A 22670-nucleotide genomic window follows, 5' to 3' on the forward strand; every position below is an offset into this window, starting at 1 on the left:
TTCTTCCTTGTTGTATGATTTGTTTGTTGTTTTCTGCAGGGTTGGCAGGAGTATTTGGAGTTGGGGCTTTGATTTCCTGTTGCTATTTACACGATTTATTTTTGCACTTGGGGGGGGGGTTGATATTTTTGTTACTGTTTGCGCTATTTGTTCTTTTATGCGCATGGGGGAGGGTTGATGTGTTTCTTTGACCAGCTTCCCTGGTTTTCTTTGTTTCGTGGCTATCTGGAGAAGACAAATCTCAGAGTTGTACACTGCATACATACTTTGATAATAAATGTATCTTTAACTTCAGCTTCTAGTTGAGGTTGGGGTGAGGCAGTGAGGGACAGTCAGCATTTTTAAGATTGCTTCAGAAAATTCTGGGCAAGTGATCTTTTGCAACATTGTAATTAAGAAAGCTTTGTAACAGCATAAAATTAGGAAAAGGGCTAAATGTCCAGCTTTGGCTTTCAGACAGAATACTTAGCTCAGAGACAGAAGGCTCTGAATGTGCACTAGCCATGTGCTGGCCCCTCATGGCAGTAGTTAAGGAGTAAAGGATTGTCTCACGAGTTAGTTATTAACAAGAGTTCTGTTTCCGCCTTGCAGTGAGCCAGGTGGACGTACAATGTCCCAGGGTATTATACACAGGACAGGCAGCAGTTCTCACAGTATCCAGACCAACAAGCTTCCTTCAATTTAAAACAGATTAGCTGGCCAATTGTCATATCGTATTTGTTGCTTCTGGGATTTTGCAGGTGGCTGATATGTTTTGCTAAAAAGGAACAGTGTCTTGATTGCCAAAGTGATTTGCTGCGGCTAAGTAAAGCACAATACTATTGCAAGTGCTCTCTTCTTTTCCTGGCTGGTGAAGGAACTACAGCAACATCAAAAAAGATACCAGGCCAACCGTGCACCCCGACAATACCTGGCTTCTCCTCATCACTGCCTCCTGACCACCTCTGATTTGTCTTACCACTCACCCGACAACCAGCAATGGTCGAGCAAATAATCTTCCAATGAAAAGCTCAGCCATCCTGGATCCTGGCAACAGTTTTGACATTCTAAAACAATCCTAAAACAGATAGTTCACACCCTTGGTGGTTGATTAAATCAGCATACAATGAGTTACCAGCATTCTCATATCCTCTTGATCCTACTTGATAAAAGTACTTTTCTGTTAGATTATAGAGGCCCACCCTCTGCTTCTAAAGGCAATGGTATTGCTGCCCAAATCCTAGGAAATACACAGAAAACAGAGCAGATGTCATGGCAGAAGCAGAGTGGACCATTATTGAATTGCTATTGATCTCACCGGGAAATTCTTTCTCTTCCTCCTGAGTATGTTGACTACACACAGAGATCATACATGAGTAGGCATAGGTAGTTAGGCTGGCTGTGCTCTCTTCAAAAATGCTGATTTCTATATCATATGTAGGCATCTCAAGGGCAAGACTCCGGGTCCCTGCTGTCTGATCAGAATCTTAATGCTGATCTCACTGGGACAGGATCTTAATGCTGTCTGATCAGGATCTGAATGCTGATCTCACTAGGACAGGATCTTAATGCGTCTGATCAGGATCTTAATGCTGATCTCATTGGGACAGGATCTTAATGCTGTCTGATCAGGATCTTAACGCTGATCTCACTGGGGCAGGATTGGTTGGAATGCAGTCTTCCCTAATATTTGAGTGGCTGTTCACATTCTCATTTAAAGGTACCTTTGTGGCCACTGTTATAACACCAGCTTATGCTCTTGTCTTTGGCTCCTTCCTTCCTGTGAGATACTTCCTTTGCCTCTCAATCTTCCCCTCTCACTCCTCTGTTGTTCAGATCGGCCTACTGCTGATCAAACTGTGGCTAATGCTTCTTTTACACAGCCTGTTTAATGGTATCGTCATACTTGGGATCAAAATCTGGAAAACTATCGTGCATTTCTGGCAGTGTGTGTTATATAGTAGTGGCCATTGGGACTTTACATGATCTCCCTGCACCTTTCCCATAACCTCTTTGTTGTTGACCGCATTTAGTCAACGAATGAGGAAAAATCCTTTTTAAATTTTTGTTAGCTACACCCTCCCCAACCATGGCTAACAGTTTCACTACCATCCTGTCCTTTAAATTCTTATGGATCCTGTTTCCTAGATTAGTGTCTGCAGACAGCCCCATATACATGTTATGACTCAATGTTTACAACGACAATTCAGTATATTCTTTTTTCCCCCTGCTCAAGTCCGCCTTCTCCTCTACATCTAGAAAATTCTCAGTAAGATCTATCCTATCCCTAGTTTTGACAGGGTCACTGCTATCTGCCTTGATTCAAATTCTAGAGGACAAACACAGGATTGAAGACATCCTAAGTTCCCTTGGGTTCCCCATTGGCTGAAGGTTGACACCCAGTGGAGGTGGCCCAGAATGTTGTTGTCATGATCTGTAGCCTGGTCTCCTCCATTTGTTATCTCCGGACTGTCTTTGCTTCCTGTCCGTCCCTCACTCTCATTCATCTAGATGACACAACATTGGCTCCAACGCAGCCACTTATATTTCCAGCTTGTTCTGTGGATCCTAGTCAATATATATTGCAGGATCAGCCTGGTACTGAAGTACTCATCCATTGTACAGCACCTCCTGGACCCTGATGCTCTATTCCTCCCAGGCCAATACTCAGTCTGTAAATCATGTAGCAATTTTTCTGTGGTCTCTGATCCAATCCTCCAATCTAACCTCTCCTTTAAAAATCTATTACATCGTTTTGATGGTTTACCATCTTTCCTTTCACTACTATGTTTCCTCGCTGTTCAGAGGGAGGCCATGGAGACTCATCAGACAATTCCTCTTTCTCAGTTAATTTTTTGTGTGCTTTGCTCTCCCCACTTTCCTGTTAACTATCACCTGCTTTGTACTTGGTGGAATTTATAGCCACCAATTAGCCTACAAGACGACATGTCCCTGGGGCCTGCAGCGCCCAGAAGAAAACCAAGTGGTCATGGGGAGAGCTTGCAAACAAAACGCCGAGGAACTAAAGGCCAGAGTTGAACCCTGGTGTCTAGAACTGTGACAGCAGCTCTGTGCCCTCCTCTTATCTTCCCTTGGAACAACGCTCTTGATCTAACTCTTTCCTACATTCTTCTACCACTGTCTCTCATCACTCAACTCCTTTCGTAACTTAGACACATATTACTGTAGCTCTGCTTCCCTTCCCTTTCTTTCTGCCTTCTGTGCTGGATCTGCCAGATACAGCTTTCCCTTGTGAAGACCTAAGTGTGTGCCCTGGATCTTGACTCAGCCTCATGTAACTCCTGTGAGGTAACTTACCAGTTTATCCAATGTCATCTAGAGTATTATTAACGCTGTCTTGCTCCTAGTTGGTGCATCAGGTCAGAATGACTAGAGTCTCCCATTCACCAGTTATAGCTGATCACTTAATTACTGCTAGTTGCTCAAAAGTCCTGAGTAATAATTTTTAGTAAATGACTGGACTTTATCATGAGGTGACATATCTTTAATTAGGAGTTTCTTTCCATCTACCCCTCTATGTTTTGAGGGAGTCCTGTGTACTCACAAATGTCTTTGGAGACAATATATTGATCTTCTGGTGATATTACGGATGTACACTCACAGTTGAGAGGTCTTACTTGTAAGTTAAAAGACCACTTGCCAAGACAATAAAAATTGTACTTTCCTCTTTTATTTGGCATTAAGTTTTGGCCTTCCCCTCTCACTGGCCCAAGCAAATAGAATTTCCTGCTCTTCCCATTCTCCTGTGCTCGATGTTTGATACAAATTTTAATACTATAAATTCACAATTCTGAATCAGATTCCAGGTGGTGAAACACAATTTCATTAGTTATGATGGAGTTTCCCTTCACAGAAGGGCAGTGTTAATAGAATTACGCATTTACAATGAGGGTAACGTTTGAGATGGGGAAGCACAAACTTAAAGGTTTTTTAGCGCTTAAGTTCATTTATTGAATTGAGCTCACTATTTATTGACATGAAATTCCAAATGTAAACAAACTGTCCTTTGAACACTGTACAGTGACTGTTTGTTAGGATAACTGAAGTGCTCGTCTAGAGACCATTAACAATCTTTGATCTTCAGCACTTCCAAAGTCTTTGATGAAGTTCTAGACATCTGTAGCTCCATTTTGTTTCTACATTGTGAGCTTTATTGTCAGGGAAGCAGTCAAAATCCACAGAAGGGGTCAGAGAATAAAAAGCATGGTTAAAATCCCAATATCTGTCTCCCTTCACAGCTGTACATTTAAAGAGAGAGTTGTTTATTCATGGCATATGCAGATATAAAACCTTGGTCAATTTCAGCGCTTGAGGGTCACAAACTCTTTTGCAAATTTAGCAGATTAGTTATTCATCCCATCCATATTCCTAAACTGATTGCACAATGTTCAGCACCATTCACAACTTCTCAGATAATGAAGACACAAGAGAGACTGCAGATGCTGGAAAACTTGAGCAGCACACACAAAATGCTGATGAAGGGTATGAGCTGAAACATCGACTGTTCTTATCCTTCCGTAGGTGCTGTCTGACCTGCTGAGTTCCTCCAGCACTTAGTGTTCTCATATAATGAAGCAGAAACAACCACATCTAGCAAGACCTGCACAATATCCAGGCCTGGGCTGATAGATGACAAGTAAAGTGACAAATATCTAACAAGAGCCTCTCCTCACATTCAATTTATTCCTCACTGTCGATACCTTGGGGATTGCTATTGACCAGAAACTGAATTGCAGTAGCCATATGCATAATGTGATTACAAGAGTGGGTCAGAGGCTGGGGATCCTCAGGTGAGTAACTTGCTTCCTAACTCCCAAAGTCCTGCTCACCACCTAGAAGGCTCTGTGTTGGAACACTCTCCACTTGCCTAGATAAATGCAGCTTGAACAATACTCAAGAAAATCAGGTACTATTCTGGACAAAGCAGTTCCCATAATAGTCACCCCATCACATCCATACTCTTTCTCCAACATGGTTTGTATATGTACAGGACACACTCATACAAGATAGCACTTTACAAGCTTTCAACCTCTGCCAGACAGAAGGACCAGGACAACAAAAGCATAGCAATGCCTCCGAAATGCACACCATCCTGACTTGAAGATATATTGCCATTCCTTCACCATCACTGGCTTAAAGCCCTGGAGCTCTCTCCCTAACCTGTTATGGACAACCTTGTGGGTGTATCCACAGCAACTCACCAGTCTTCCCAAGGGGCAATTAAGGATGGGTAATTGAATGCTGGCTCAGCCTACAAAGTCCACATCCCTTGAACGAATGAAAACAAACCTATACATTTTCAGCTTTGACAGCTTTCAGTTGGTACTTACAGTTGTCCAGCATTGGAACATGCAGCCACCAGTGGATGAAAGATAAAATTTCACTATAGTGTTGGAACCTACTTGTGGTGAGCATGGTAATTGAATCAGAGGTTAGCTGTGGCCTGGGTATAGGTGGATACGTGATGATCATTGTAAATCTCACAGACTCAAAGACCTGCTTCTGTTGTTGTGACTCTATGATTCAACCTATTGTACAACAAGGTTCCAGCTAGACTGCAATCTTATTGAAGCTGCTGTCCTAATCATCACCAATTGGTTGTGGGGTGAGCAAAATCTACATTGCTGTGCCTCGAAGCAAGTAATGACTTTGTAAGTGAAGCTGCTTTGGTGATATAAAGAAATACAAAGCACTGAAAATGTGCAGATTTATCAGCCATCTCCAAATGCACATTACAACGCTCATAGCAAGTTTTTAAAAGCAGATGTGCACTCTTAAATATGTTATCTAAATATTTGCCTCAGTTTTATCATTCATAGCGCAACACTGATTTTAATCTTGTGTTAGCAGTTCAAAATCCTGACTAGGGCTGGAGTTTACAGGGAAGATTACCAATTTAGAGAATAATTAATATTAGTAAATCCTTTAAGCAAAAGACAATGTGTCTAAGTTGTGCTGATTAAGTTGTCAAAGCAAACATTCATTTGCATTTTTCTCTCCCATTGCATCTTTAATGCAGTCTTCACTCTATGAATTATGCAATAGATATGCAGATATGTGTAATGAAAGGGTTACTTGAGAAAATGCCACGATCACAGGTCAAATGACGCATTAATTCTGAAAATGTGTTTTCTGTATTCATTTTCATCTACCTGACATATGATAATGCAAATTCCTCTTTATTATGCATAGTGACTTGATGAGATTTAATTGTTTCTTTGTAGCTATAATAGTCTCCAATTTCTTCTAATGTTTATTTCTACCTCCCAATTCAGCTCCAGGAAAGGATGAGGCTTAGAAACTGTTTAAACAACATCAGGTGTTCCTAATAGCAACCAGCTATGCTAGAGTGAGCAAATTGAATAGTCTCTCCACTAAAGACATTTCTGAAGGGTTTAATGGCAATTTCTTCACCAGTGGCATTTCAGAGGGAATATAGTATTCCTGTGATAACTGAACACAAAATGTTTGAGAGCTACGCAGAGCAGACAGTATTTTCGGAGAGAGAACCAGAGTTAACGTCCATAACCATGATCTCCTTCAGCCTTGGAATATGTTTGCTAAGAACAGGTTTAAATAAATTATAGAGAGTGTGGGAAGGAGAGGTGAGGGAGCTTGCTTTGGGGCGGAGAGCAGTGGGCAGGCCTCAGGCTTCAATCCTCCCACCTCAAGAACACTGGGCAGCTTTCACCACCTGGGTGATCATCAGAGCTCTTTTCAATGCCCAGTTTCATCTTTAAACATTGCTCAAACAGATTTAGATAGTTAAACTTAATTCCATGAAAACTTACTGTACTGAAGAGAGGTCAGTGCTGTCTCCCAGATGAGCAGTCCTATTAGGCCCATTCCCCTCCCCTTATTTTGGGATATAGCTTCAACTCATTCTTTCTCTCACATTCCAATCAAATTCTTGCTGATATTTTTAGCACTCCCCGCCCCATTCTGAGGGTAATTTACAGTGGCCAATTAACCTATCAGTGCATCACTGGGACGTGGGAGGAAACCAGAGCACCACGAGGAAACCCATCACGGTAAGAACGTACAAACACCATGTAGACACCACTGGAGGCTTGAATCTGACTTGGTCACTGGAGGTGTGAGGCAGGGGCTCTACTGGCTGTGCAACTGTGCCGCCTAAAACAGAAGAAAACGCCACAAGTTTTATTAACCTGGAAGTATTACAAGTTAAGAAGCGACTGCAACTTGAGTTACGCACACAAAATGCTGGAGGAATTCAGCATGTCAGTCAGCATCTGTACTTACTTGGGCCCTTAGCTCTGAATTGGAGCATGAGCCATTGTCAACCTCCTGCCTCCATCGTCCTCTGCAGTTGATGGTACGGCTGGAGTTCATCGTGCTTCTGCAGTCTATTGCATCCACTGTACAGGCGATGGGCCTATACAGCTTCACCAGAGTTCTGTGGGCCTGCCACCTCTCACGATGGGTATGTAGGACTGGACTTTGAGAAGCAGGCAGCATCTAAGAAGGGCAGGTTCCTGATTGAAGGTCTCAGCCCAAAACATTGACTATTTAGTTCCTTCCATAGATGCTGCCTGACCTACTGAGTTCCTCCCCCATTATGTGTGCTTTGCACAAGACTTCTAGCACATCTTTGGGGCAACTAATGATCAAAACCTTTTTGGAAGGGGGAAATTCCAGAGGTTCATGACCTTCTACAAAAAAAAATCTACAATCTCAGTTTTAAGAACCAGCTCCTTATCTTGAAACCATGGACATGTCAACAGATGCTCCTCCGTTAACTGCTTGGGATCTTTGTCAATATTTTCCTGAGCTTCCTTTGGATTAACTAAACATTGCAAGTGGTAGAAAAATGAAGTGAGACCTTGTTGTCCTGCCCAAGGAAGTGACCCACGGAAAATCCCGGCTCAGAACTTCCTGAATACCACAGGAATCTAACAGGGGATCTCCAGCAACTAACTCTACCTTCTATTGATGCAGATAGTGTAATCTCCATTGACTTCTCTCCTTTGCACCAACTAGCTTTCAAATTTTTTGCACACATAGCAGGAACACCAGCTGAGCTCTGTGGGGAGATAAACATTCAGCAGCAGAACCAAGCACTCAGAGACATAATGGAGCTGGAAATTATGCATAGGTATCCAAGGCTTTGCTGTTCTGTGAGCATGATAATTATTCAATGAAATATAACAACCTTTATAGCTGTGATTGATTTGAATATATAACTGTGTTTGAGGATTTTGTTGAAGGGAAGTATTGAGAGATATCTGTTATGTTTGCATTCCAGCCTGTGAGCCTGGATTCTTCAAGCCAAACTCAGGAGACCAGCTTTGCACAAGATGCCCTCGTCACAGTCACTCAGATGTGATGGGTGCTCTCTTCTGCCAGTGCGACCCCAACTACTACCGATCGCCTTCTGACTTACCCTCTTCACCTTGTACCAGTGAGTAACATCACTCATCTCTTTTCATCGTGAAGCGCATTAAGGTGGGCAACACCCAGGGCTATAACCAAGTTCATCCCTAGAACTAGTGGGATGCCAGTGAAGAAATGGTGGAGGCCCTTGTAGAGGCACTTGCTTTGTCGTTAGCCGTTGGTGAAATTTCAGCAGAGTGCATGATGGTTAATGTAGTTCCATTGTTCAAGCCTGGGGAACTACAAACCAATGAGCCTGACTTCAGTTGTAGGGAAGTTTCTGGCGGGTATACTGAGGGTGAAGATCTACTATCACTTGGATAATCAGGAATTGCATAACGTTGTGCATGGGAGATCATGCATGATGAATCTTTAGGAGCTTTTGCAAAGAGTAATTAAGGAGTTAGATAAAGATAAGGAGGTTTCCATTATCTATATAGCTTGTCAAAGGCTTTATTTCAGTCAAGCATTTGAGAAGATATCACATGGCAGGCTGATCTGGAAGATTAGGTCACATTGGATTCAGAGGAGCTAGCGAGGTGGTTTGGTGAAAAGAAGCAAAGTGTATTGGTTGAAGGTTGATTTGCTGATTGGAGGCCTGTGACTAATGAGGTACTCGAGTTGTCAGTGGTTGGAGCTCAGTTATTTATTATTTATGCAAATGATGTGGACGTGAATTTCCCTGGTACAATTTGCATGTTTGCTGATGATACCAAATTAAGGAATCTTAGGGAAGCAAGTCACATTGAAACTGTAAGTGATATTGATCAGTTAGCAAAAAGAAAAATGGATTTCAACTTAGCTAAGTGCAAGGTGATGCATTTTCGACAGTCAAACCAGGGACGGACTGTTACGGTGAATGGTGACTGTACTGGCAAGTATTGTGGAGCAGAGGCCTGGGAGTATGAGGGCACAGTTCACTGAAAGTGGCTGCAAAAGTAGACAGGGTGGTGAAGATAGTATTTATAGCATGCCGGCCTTCACCAGTCAGGGCATCGAGTTTAGGTGTACTGACGCTATGTTACAGATATAATAATTCATTGGTAAGGCTGTACTTGGGAGTATTGTGTACGGTTTTGGTCAGCCTGTTATAGGAAATAAATTGTCAAGTTGCAGAAGGGCTTTACGAGGATGCTTCCAGGACTAGAAGTTATATAGGCCATGCTGGATCTTTACTCCCTGGAGCATGACGGGTGATCTTATTGAAGTTTATAAAATCATGAGGAGTATGGATAAGGTGGACAGTCATAGACTTCTACCAGGGTTAGGGAATTCAGAACTAGAGGACTAGAGTTGTGGAGAGCGCCCTCTTCTTTGTGGTGGCGTGCTGGGGAGGCAGCATTAAGAAGAGGGACGCCTCACGTCTTAATAAGCTGGTAAGGAAGGCGGGCTCTGTCATGGGCACAGAACTGGAGAGTATGACATCGGTGGCAGAGCGGAGGGCGCTGAGTAGGCTACGGTCAATCATGGAAAACCCTGAACATCCTCTGCACAGCACCATCCAGAGACAGAGAAGCAGCTTCAGCGGCAGGTTGCTGTCAATGCAATGCTCCTCAGACAGGATGAAGAGATCATTACTCCCCAACGCCATTCGGCTCTACAATTCAACCACCAGGGGCAAGACATGTTAAAGTGCCGGGGTTAGGACTGAGCTTAAGTTACCACTCAATGCACTTTAGTAAACTATTTAAGAACTTTTTAAAAGCTATTTATTAATGCTTTTTGGGAGGGTGATTTTAGATGCATATCATATTTATACTGAGTTAAATACTGTATGTAATTAGTTTTGCTACAATAAGTGTATGGGACACTGGAAAAATGTTGAATTTCCCCTTGGGGATGAATAAAGTATCTATCTATCTATCTATTTATCTATCTATCTATCTATCTATCTATCTATCTATCTATCTATCTATCTATCTATCTAAATACTGTTAAAGAGGGGAGGCATTTAACAGAGACCTGACAGGCAACTTCTTTACACAAAGAAGTAGCTGGAATGAGTTGCCAGAGGAAATGGTCAAGCCAGGTACAATTGCAACATTTAAGAGACATTTGAATAGCTACATAAACGGTTATGGGCCAAGAGAAAGCAACTGGGACCAGCAGGGAGGATGCTGTGGTCAGCCTGGACCAGCAGGGCCAATAGGCCTGTTTCTCAGCGGCATCATTCTATGGCTCCATAATCCAGTGGGACAACCTGCTGCTTGCTCATTGATGTGAAGTCTATGGTACAACTTTGCATTATCAATGCATTGTACTTCTCCTCAACCCAATCACCTCCTCAGGGTTATATATACCCCAAATGAATGTCTGGTAGTTACAGTGATGGATTACTTTACAGTCATACTGGCTTCTTTACTTCAACACAACACAGAAATCAAATAAACCTCAGCATTAATCTCATTCTTCCCTTTATTCACTTTATTTACTCTCAGATTCCCCTCCCAGCATTTCCATCTTCCAGTTCTCCCCATAATCCTGTCTCCTGGTTTTCCTCAAACCTCAGTGTTTCTCTTTCTGTTCTTTCTATTCCCTCCTTCCACCATTCTTCACTCTTCTCATTCTCCACTACTAATTCCCCTTTCTGTTGTTCTCCTCTCCCCTTATCCCATCTTCCTGTGCTTGCAAACCCCTCTCCCCTCTTTTCCTTTTTTCCAGGTATCCTCATCATCATTTTTTGTTCAACTTCCAGGCTCTTTTCTTTGCAGTTTGGTCCCTTGCCAGACTCCCCTCCTCCCTTCATCCAGCCACTTCTTAGCCCCTTTGACCTTCTACTTAGTCCCCTTAGTGAGGGCCCCCTCTGCTCCAAGCAAATCATACCTGACCTATCCAATCTGCAAGCTCTGCCTTATCTCCAGACAAGCAGATATCAGTTCTGTTCTGTTCAAAAATACCTGACACCACCATGAGATAAGAACTCTCTGGAGTCACCGCTCTCTACTATCTACTACATTTCTTATTTACCGTACAAATCAACCAATAACTTGTACAACCACTGATCCGTGGTTTTTATGATTTTGTTTTGTCCTTGTTACTCGTGCCTATTTTATCTGCTCTCGTAGTTTTCTCTTCCACCACCAGACAAGACAGGTTATTATTATTGAAAAGGGCACTCTCCGTTTCAGCACTTTGCATTACTGAATCATCTCTCCACTGTCCATTTGAAGCTCTCCATTTCTGACACTGGGTTGATAATCAGAGCATGTGAAAGAGCAGAACATGGAAATGCGGGGAATGTAGGGCATGGTGGATCTACATAGAGGTAATGAGGTAGTGTTGGTAGGTTCATGGAACATTCAGAGATCTAATGGTGGAGAGAAAGGAGCTGTTCCCAAATCAAGACCTACTTCTGCAGAAGTCTGCGATGCGGGAGGAAACTGAAGCCACAAGACCATAGGACATAGGAGTAGAATTAGGCCATCCGGCCCATCGAGTCTCTCCACTATTCAATCATGGCAGATCCTTTTTTTTTCTCCTCCTCAACCCCAGTTCTCGACCTTCTCCCCGTAACCTTTGATGCCATGTCCAATCAAGAACCTATCAATCTCTACTTTAAATACAACGACCCGGCCTCCACAGCTGCGTGTGACAATAAATTCCACAAATTCACCAGCCTTTGGCTAAAGATATTTCTCCACATCTCTGTTTGAAAGGACGCCCCCTATCCTGAGGCTGTGCCCTCTTGTCCTAGACTTCCCCACCATGGGAAACATCCTTTCCACATCTAGGCCTTTCAACATTTGAAAGGTTTCAATAAGATACCCCTCATCCTTCTGAATTCCAGCGAGTACAGACACAGAGCCATCAAACGTTCCTCATAAGATAACCCTTTCATTCCTGGAATCATCCTTATGAACCTCCTCTGGACATCCTCCAATGCCAGCACATCTTTTCTAAGATGAGGGGCCCAAAACTGTTCACAATACTCAATGTGAGGTCTCACCAGTGCTTTATAAAGCCTCAGCATCACATCTAGTATTCTAGACCTCTTGAAATGAATGCTAACATGGCATTTGCCTTCCTCATCACTGAGCTGAGACAGATCTAGTATCATCAGCTGGCACTGAGCTGGGGCAGAGCTAGTATCATCAGCTGGCACTGAGCTGGGACAGATCTAGTATCATCAGCTGGCACAGAGCTGGGACAGAGCTAGTATCATCAGCTGGCACAGAGCTGGGACAGAGCTAGTATCATCAGCTGGCACTGAGCTGGGACAGAGCTAGTATCATCAGCTGGCACTGAGCTGGGACAGAGCTAGTATCATCAGCTGGCACTGAGCTGGTATCATCAGCTGGCACTGAGCTGGGACAGAGCTAGTATCATCAGCTGGCACTGAGCTGGGACAGAGCTAGTATCATCAGCTGGCACTGAGCTGGGGCAGAGCTAGTATCATCAGCTGGCACTGAGCTGGGACAGAGCTAGTATCATCAGCTGGCACTGAGCTGGGACAGATCTAGTATCATCAGATGGCACTGAGCTGGGGCAGATCTAGTATCATCAGATGGCACTGAGCTGGGGCAGAGCTAGTATCATCAGCTGGCACTGAGCTGGGACAGAGCTAGTATCATCAGCTGGCACTGAGCTGGGGCAGAGCTAGTATCATCAGCTGGCACTGAGCTGGTATCATCAAATGGCACTGAGCTGGACAGAGCTGGTATCATCAGATGGCACTGAGCTGGGGCAGAGCTAGTATCATCAGCTGGCACTGGGTTGTGAACAGAAAGCAGCTCCAGTTGAAGTGGAACTGAGCTAGGAAGACAAAACTAATCCCTCCTACCTACACAGTCCCTATCTCTCCATCTTCCTCATATTCATGTGCCTATCCAAACATCTCTTACAAGCCTCTAATGTATTTGTCTCTACCACCACACCAGGCAGCACATTACAGGTATCCACCACTCTCCGAGTAAAAAAACTTACCCCCCACATCACCTTTGCTCCTATCCCATCTCACTTTCAATGCATGCCCTCTGGTATTAAATATTTCAACCCTGTGAAAAACAAACTTCTTGTCTACCCTATTATTCCCAAGGAGCATAGGAAGCTTGGGGATGATCTTATAGAAGCTTATAAAAGTATGAAACCTACAAATAGGATTAAATAGAGTAATTTTTTTGCAGGGAAAGGGAGTCTAGAACAAGAGGGAAAATATTTAAGGTAGGTGGAGAGTAATCTAAAGCAGATGTGAGGGAAACGGTTGTGGTGATCGAGAATGAGTTGTCTGAGGAGGTAGAAGATAGAAAAGGCATAGAGGGATATTGGTCCAGTGTAGGCAAATGAGAATAGGATAGAAAGACATTACAGAGAGCACAGATGAAGTGGGCTGACTGAATCCTCTTCTGTGCTGTATAATTCCCTGATTCTATGAGTGAAACAACAGTTGAATATTGTTTTACTTCAGCATTCAATATTACAATAATACTTAACCAAACATACTACAGGAATAAAGGCACTTGCATTTTGCTGGATGTTACGACATTCATGAGGACTAGAAAAGTCTACAAATATCGGAATCTCAGAATCAGAATCAGGTTTTTATCACTGATACATGTCGTGATTTTGGTTGTTTTGCAGCAGCAGTACAGTGCTTAGTATAAAAATTATTATGTTACAATAAAAACTTAAGTAAATAGTGTAGAAAAGGAATAGTGAGGTAGTTTTCACGAGTTCATGGACCATTGGAAATCTAATAGCAGAGAGGAAGAAGCTGTTCCTGCAAAGTTGAATGTACATCTTCAGACTCCTGTACCTCCTCCTCCCTGATGGTAGAAATAAGAGGACATATCTAACTTTAATGGCCCCTGAAAACAGATGTGGAGATCCTAATGGGTAATTCAGCTGCATGATTGCTTCAAAGCAAACCCAATTGATAAGCACATGTAGCCTCCTGCACTAACTACACTTTTGAGTAACTGTGTACACCTGGAGGTGCTGGAAAATTTGAGGGGCCAGTGGTTCATTTAAGGCCATCCTCCGATCCTCCATCCCTTCAAAGGGAGTTCATTCTATGACCTTGGAACCACAGGTCAAGGTTGCTGCATAAATTGGGTGGTCTTGACCACATGCACTCTTCTGTCATGAAGCAGTTTTTCTTGATGTTTGCGGCATCTGCTCATTCTCCAAGGGAATACCCACTCTGACCCATGTCTATGGACGAGACTTACAGTAAGCACAAATTCTTTTGCACCAAGCATAGCAACTTCAGGCAATTGCAAGAAAGCTCCAAAACCCTGCAGGAATCATGGCTGATCCCTGCTGGCTCAGTAACAAGAAATGAGCAGATGCTGGCAGTATTCACAAAGTACACTGCAGATGCTGTGGTCAAATCAACACATACAAACAAGGTGGATGAACTCAGCAGGTCCTGACAAAGGGTCTCGGCCCGAAATGTTGACTGCTCATTTCAACGGATGCTGCCTGACCTGCTGAGTTCATCCCCCTTGTTTGTACGTGCTGGCAGTATTGTTCTGTTACAGTAGAACTCCAACAATCCAGGATGCAAGTGTATGGGCATCCCAATGGTTTAACATCTGACTCCCTCACTTGTGAATAATGTGAGGCGGGAATTTGAAGTGCAAGTATGTGGGTCAGGAATGGGTTGGGAACTCCAGAGCTGGACAGTAAGGACGGATATACAAACTGAAGCTCACTGAATTCTAGTTCCAGATTCATTTGAACTCTCCGGTCTCAGTTTGCACTCCATTTATTTAACCTGAGCTCACTGGATAATTTGTTGTGCCATCGTGTAACATATTAAAATAAAGTGAAGGAAATGCATGGCTGGATATTAATAGGAGCAGCCCCCAGTTATCTGAAAAATCCAGCACCACCGAAGTCTCACAGGTACTGGATTATCAGAGTTTTACTGTAACTTATCTGTCTGTCAAACGCCAGCTTATTTACCATAAAATCACTGGCTTTTCTCCAGCAGTTTCATGCACATAAGAGCCTTAGTGCTAACCTTAGCTTTCTACCTCAGCAACATAATCTTTCCAAAATTGTTTATTGACCAAGTTAAACTTTTTACCAATATTTCTTTGCTCAGCTTCTGGTAAACAACAAACAGTGAGGTCTTGTAGGTCTATGTTTAATTTAGGACAGTGTGGTAATGTTAATTGGCCTGCTTCAAACCAGACAATGTTAACTAAATTATTTGCACCATTGTGCACAGGTTCAAGGAAGTTTGCAGACCAGACTGATTTTATTACTTATCACATCAAATCTGGTCACAGGTATAAGCGATCAATCAATAGTTGGGATATTTGTGTATTCCGCGAGTCAGCTCTCACACCATTAAGTTTGGGTGTCTGGGATCTACTGCATGTCCCCAGAAGCTTTTAGGCCATCTGTGTGCATTACTTTATCCCAGCTAAAGAAACTGAAAAGTATCACACACAGATAAGGTCAACTAGTAGTAAAACAGTTAGAAAAGATTGGGGATTGTCAAGAATGACTGAAAGACAGGGTAACAGAAAGAAGAACTAGAATTCATTCCTCAATCTTTGGCTTCTATGACAGATGACTCATTCATCTGCAACTCATTTTATTTCTCATATATTATTTCATAAGAATTGCACGTGTGTTAGGAAATCCTTCGTAGTTTATAAATCTTTTATCATCTGAAAATCCTTTATAAATAAGAAATGTTCTGTGTTTTATTTGTTTTTTTAGACATAGAGCGCAGATGAGGTCCTTCTGGCTCTTTGAGCCAAGCTGCTAGCAAGCTCCCATTCAATCTTAGCCCAAGTACAGAACAACTTACAATGACCATTTAATCTACGAACCTATACATCTTTGGACTGTGGGAGGAAACTGAAGGAACCCACACATTCCATAGGGAGGACATATAAACTCCTTATAGAGGATTCCAGGATTGAACTTTGAACTCCGACACCCTAAGCTGTAACAGCGTTGCACTAATCATTACGCTATAGTGGCTTGTAAATGTGTATTAAGAAGTAGTTGTTTATATTTAAATGTATATAGTTAACAATAAAATAACCTGCGTTTAAATAGCTTAGTTAGCTGCAAGTATCTTTCTCTTGGTAGGGAGGAGGGACCCACTACTCAAGTAGAGGGAATAGGCAGCTAGGCCTTGCCACGGAAACCAGACAGGGGTGTAAACTAGTCTTTGAAGAGTAGGTTGCTCCAAGTAGTGAGAATACACGGAGATACATGTATCCGATAACTCCTTTTGAGTTTAGAGCCATGGACAGTGAACCCAGTACCATCACAGTACTGCATTATGTGACCAAACCAGCATTTCCTCACACCTGGTCCTGAATGGCTCTCTACATAGAATCCAGTACCCATTCTGCTATTGAGCCTCCCAACCCACCCTGCTGAAAGGATCACAGTCACGAGCCCTACGACCTTTCTGGTCCAGAACACAAATCCACTGCCCAGAGCACAAGCAGAGATGCAGAAATGCCAATCATTTGGTGGGCTGAATTATCATCCTGGTGCCAGGAGCATCACTCAAATGTTGGGAACGGAGTCACTAGGTTTAGTGCAAAATCCTACTGTTGGACCGTCATTTTGCCAAGAGAATGACTCCACTGTCAGAACCATAACACTCAAGACAGGAGGTACTCAAATAAAAAGAGCTGCAATTCATTTTTAAAGTCACAACCATTGTGTCAGAAACACAATCAGACCGATGGGCAAACAACTATCACTTTGATGGTTGGGAAACTTAATTGGACACTAAAATACTTTCCCCAGATAAGGAACACCATCCAAATGTCCCAGTTACAACCATTTTGTCACAAACATAACGATAATATCATAAACACAATCCAACTGTCAGAAGCAGAATTTCTAAAACAGGAAAGTAATTGTACTGTCAGGAGCATAATCAGGTCATGGGCATGATTTTGCTGTCCCTGATATAAATTATTCTGTCTGGACCACCAGCAAAAGAGTGAGAGACACAATCCTTTTATCAGAAATGCAGCTAGATAATCTCAAACGTTCCAAGGTTCAAGGGTTCATTTATATTCGAAACATATCCATATACAACTCCGAAATTTATCTTCTCCAGATAGCCATGAAACATAGGAACATGACAGTCGCTAAGAGAGAAACATCAAACTCACCCCTCCCCTCACGCATAAAAGAACGGCATCCCAATCATCAAACACCCCCCAATCCTCCCTACCCCCCGCACAAAACAGAACAGGAATATTGACTGCCAAAAATGATCCCTCCCCTGCACGAAGAAAGCAAACAGAACACCCATCCCAAAACACCCTTCCCTTGCACAAGAAAGCCGAAGAGGACTGGGCACTAAAAACACAGAATCTAAAAACCGTACGTCTGATAAAGACTACAGTCCATAAAGGCAATAGCCTAATCCGTAAATGCTGAACCACAACATCACTGACATTCATCGAAAGAGGGGGACCCTACATGAGGCAGGAAAGCCCTCCTGTATCTGAAGCAAAGTTTGGAGTCACTCTACTCCACTAGTTACCGATGCAGTTATTTCTACCCCTTTACGAATATACCCCTAAGCTCACTGACAGGAGAGCTCTCTCCTCCTTTCAGCACAATAAACCTCCACAGTTCAAGAAAATCATCTTGAAAGCATTGTTCTACTACACATGTTTTGTTTTATGGGTTATTTTTATATGGTTAATGCTTTGAGGCTTTAAGGTGCTTTGTAGCCACCTTACTTGCTAGGAATAGAAAATTGAACTTGTTAAGTTGTCAGAAAAACATCCATGGCCGCAATGTCCTTCGAGGAAGGAAACTTTCAAGTGCCAAGGTGTGAATGTGGTTAAAGTAGTTAAATTAGAAATATTTTGAGAACTAGAGGGACCAGAGTGAGGATATTGCAGAATTATCAAAAAGATATAAATTATACAAAAACTATCAAAGTCTACAGTATAAGGTCACAAATAAAGTTAGTGACTTGTCAGACTAAAACATGAAGCTATGATGTGGATGCAACAGAAGAAAGAAAATCTGGCACCAATCCAGGGATTGACTTCTCTTCTTGAGCCATATAACAGGAATTATGGGAGGAAATGTGGTAGAATTCAACTCTAATTAGACCAAGTACAATCGATGAATCAGAGGCAGAGCTACATAGCAAACCCTTCAGTCAACTCTTCAAAAAATTCAGTCAAATTCATAACACGTTATTTCCTGCACAAAGCCACGTTGACCATGCCTGTCCAGTCAATGCTTTTCAATTGCAGGTAGTTCATTTCTCTCAGAATCCCCTCCAGTATCTATCCCACCACTAATGTTAGTCCCACTGCAATCTAGTTCACTAGCTTCTCCTTGCTGTCCTACTTGTAGGACCCTTCTTGAATCAAAGTATTGAGTACAGGAGATGGGATGTTACATTGAAGTTGTATAAGACATTGGTGAGGCCTAATTTGGAGTATTATGTGCAATTCTGGTTACCTGACTACAGGAAAGATACAAATAAGGTTGAAGGAGTACAGAGAAAATTTACAAGGATGTTGCCAGGTCTGGAGGACCTGAGTTTTAAAGAAAGATTGAATAGGTTAGGATCTTATTCCTTGAAACATAGAAAATTCAGAGGCGATTTGAGGGGATGTAGATATGGTAAATCCAAGCAGAATTTTTCCACTGAGGTTGGGTGGGACTACAAGCAGAGGTTTTGGGTTAAGGATGAAAGGTGAAATGTCTAAGAGTAACATGAAGGGGAAATTCTTCACTCAGAGGGTTGTTAGAATGTGGACTGAGCTTCCAGCACAAGTGGTGCTTATTGCAATCATTCTGTGGTCTAATTCACCCAAAGCTGCTGCTGCTTCTATCATGTCACTGAAGATTAGACACTCCTGAAATGACAGAAGATCTTCTACTTTTTCCATTGGTAGTCCTATTGGTTTATTATTGTTACATGTACTAAAATAGAATGGAAAGCTAGCCTTGCATGCTGTCCGTACAGGTCGAATCATTACACAGAGAATCGAGGTAGAACATCAACAATGCAGAATAAAGTGTAACAGCTACAGATGAAGTGCATGCAGGTCGTCATGTTTTGTAACTTCAATACTAATCGAAAAAAAACACATGATCCACAGGGATAAACATGTCCACTTCGTTCTTACTTTAGTGAGTTGCGCACATAATGACGTATGCCATTCATGTACTTTTACATGTAATCCATAATGAATTATGTAAACAACAACAAATGCTTAATCAAACAATATATATTTACAATATCACACAAACATTACTGAAATACTAAAAGCACAACATGGGTAAACAGTAAAATGCAAGATTACAATGAGGTAGATTATGAGGTCAGGATTGTACTAGGGAATCAATTCATCATCTTATTACAGCGAAGTAGAAGCTGTCCTTGAATCTGGTGATACATGCTTTCAGATTTTGTCATCTCCTGCCTGACAGGAGAGGGAAAATATCCAGGGTTGAATGTGTCTGGCAGGACAAACCTCCTCGATTATGCTGGTTTCTGGTTGTCAAATTGGCTGAGTGTGACCTATTTTAATGCTGAGCTATTTTGAGCTATTTAAGGGAACTTATCACAAATAAAGCCCACATTCTGTCTTTGACATTTACACCAGGGTTAGTTGATTAACTGTCACTTTTATGGATATGCTTCTGGGCATTCACTGATGTTTGCAAACTTGAAGTGGAGGGTTCTAGTAGAGGAAACATGCCAGAGATTCTCATATGTAACAAATCGGGATTCATCCTTTGTGTGGGTCAGGGACAAAGAATCCAATCTACAATTCTTAAAAGAGACTGTTGTGAAACCAATCGGACTGAGATATCAGTAACAGCAGTATCCATTAGTAGCGGTAAGTGTAAGAGCTATTTCAAATGTTTACTCCATAGGCATCTTAATCAGCTGCAAAGGATGCCTATGAATCACTTGACCCACAACGTACAGTTACATTATGCAAGTTACGGATTGTCTACTGACAACCCTATCAATTCTTGCAGAATTCTTTGAAAAACATGCAGAATAACTGAGGTATCCTAGCCTCTTGATGTCTGTGGGGATTTTATAGACTCAAAAGCTGCCTGGGAGAGGCTAGAGGTGTGACCCCATGACTATTCTGAAGCAAAAAGGCCTTTTGCTGAACAACTCCTCCCCAATTAGCTGGAGGTCCACCTCCCAGCAATAGAGAGAGTCTTGGGCATTCTAGAAGACCGAGTTTTAATACTCTGCTCTTTGATCTATTTAACTGTTGTATCTGGGTGGAGTTGGAGGTGGCAGAGTGATGGCTGACATGGAGATATCCATCCCACTGAGCCCATGTGATTAAAATGGTGCCACCATCATACCCTTGTGGTTCATCAATGATTCCTATTGGACAACATGTTGAAATGCCCTGTTCCTCTCACACACCCCATTGCCATTTGAGCTGTATGTTACTTCAAATACAATTGCAATGTCTGAAGATCAACCCCAAGTATTTTGGACAACCCCCTGACCTTGCTGGTTCACTGAGCAGAATGGTGATTTCAGTCTTCACTCTGTCACATTGCTGTTCATTTTAAGCCTGTGGATGATTGATAGGACTGGAATCCTGCTAGGACTGAAAGGCTTAATTCTAGGATTAATCAGTTGCGTTGAGCAATCTTTCTCAATTGCTTTTGGGCTGGAGGAAAATTTCAGAGTTTTCCCTTCCCCGCTGTTTTACAAGTCATTTTGTCCCCTTGGAGAGTGGGATGATAAGGTCAATGCACTGTCGGGAAGATTAGAACTGGATGAGAGATTTTACTCAGCATGGAGTAGGCCCTTCTAGCCCTTTGAGCCATGCCGCCCCAGATTCCCCGACAAATCTGATGAACCCTATCCTAATTACACAACAATTTGCAATGACCAGTTAACCTACCTGGTACGCCTTTGGTCTGTGGGAGGAAACGAGAGCACACGGGAGAAACCCACGCATTCCACATGGAGGACATACAGAGACTCCTTACAGAACTGCGCCAGAATTGAGCTCCAAACTCCAAATTGCCCCAAGTTGTAATAGCATCACACTAACTACTGCACCCCGTTGTTGAATATTATTGAGTCCCATGTTATTGTTAATGGTGTGGAGAGCTGAGTTGACATTTTGAAATGAATGATTGCACAGAGATGTTTTATGCCACACACACAAAATGGTGGAGGAGCTCAGCAGCTCAGGCACTAACTTTAGAAATGACTAAATAGTCGACGTTTTGGGCCAGGACCCTTCTTCGGATCTGGAATCTTGAATTGCTGAAAATAGTAACATTGACTGTTTATTCATTTCCATAGATGCTGCCTGACCTCCAGCATTTTGTGTGTGTTGCGCTGGATCTCCAGCATGACAGATTTTCTTGTGTTAATGTTTTATGTTGCTCTCTCAGAAGGAATTTGAACTAACAAAAAATATTAATGGGATTTTTTTGCCTCTGAGCTTTCAAAAATATTCCTATGCTATTGTGTAAATATATTTGCAATACTGTGTGGCATTTCAATTGTACTTTGACTTTAAGCATCTTTGATTCTCCCAACACACCAGGACCACCCACTGCCCCAGTAAATGCCCTATCCAGTGTGAATGGAACTTCCGTATTCTTGGAGTGGAGCCCACCTGCCAACAGTGGAGGGAGAAGTGACGTCCGATACAACGTCATCTGCAGGAAGTGTGCTTGGGAGTCAAGTCAGTGTGAAGCGTGTGGGAACCAGATAAGATACAGCCCAAAGCAGATGGGATTGACCCAGCCAGCCATCAGTATAGTAAACCTACTGGCACACACCAACTATACACTGCAGGTTGAGGCAGTGAATGGCGTTTCTGATCTCAGCTTGGAGCCCCGGCAGTTTGTTTCACTTAATATCACCACTAACCAGGCAGGTATGAAAGATAAGTCTGATTTAGTTAAGTTCTACATTACCACGTTGAATGTTATGGTGTGTGTGAATTAGGTTCATTGACCATCAATTCTATGTGCCATCACCTCGAGACATGTGAACAGACCAATCTAGCCTATTTATAATTCACTCTTTCTAAAGGCTTGCATTTTCAAAGCACGTATTATTAGTTTCCTCCTGAAATTTACATTGGTTTTAACATTTCATATTTTAATTTTGATTTTATTAAGCGCAGAAGCTAAGTGAAGGCATTAACATTCAAAGCACATGTTCTCTTGCTCATTCTGTGCCTCTTATAATGCCCTAAGTATGACATTAGAGTGAAAATAATCACCCCCTCCTAGCTCAGAGGTAGAGCTGGGTTGCCTCTTCTATTGATGGTCTTGTTGGGATGTCTTCACTGGTTGCAAGA

At 42.3% G+C, this 22670-nt stretch overlaps 1 protein-coding gene across 2 annotated transcripts in view; it reads left to right on the forward strand.

Annotated features, from left to right (window-relative positions):
- epha8 (eph receptor A8) overlaps positions 1–22670 on the forward strand; it is a 627227-nt gene that overhangs the window by 470520 nt on the left and 134037 nt on the right. For both annotated transcript variants that reach the window (XM_059951704.1, XM_059951705.1), the window contains 2 exons: positions 8267–8422; positions 21906–22241. In XM_059951704.1, coding sequence (XP_059807687.1) covers positions 8267–8422; positions 21906–22241 — 492 coding nt within the window. The remainder of the gene's footprint in view (positions 1–8266; positions 8423–21905; positions 22242–22670) is intronic.

This window comes from Hypanus sabinus, chromosome 27 (assembly GCF_030144855.1).
Source record: "Hypanus sabinus isolate sHypSab1 chromosome 27, sHypSab1.hap1, whole genome shotgun sequence".
NCBI classification, from domain to species: domain Eukaryota; kingdom Metazoa; phylum Chordata; class Chondrichthyes; order Myliobatiformes; family Dasyatidae; genus Hypanus; species Hypanus sabinus.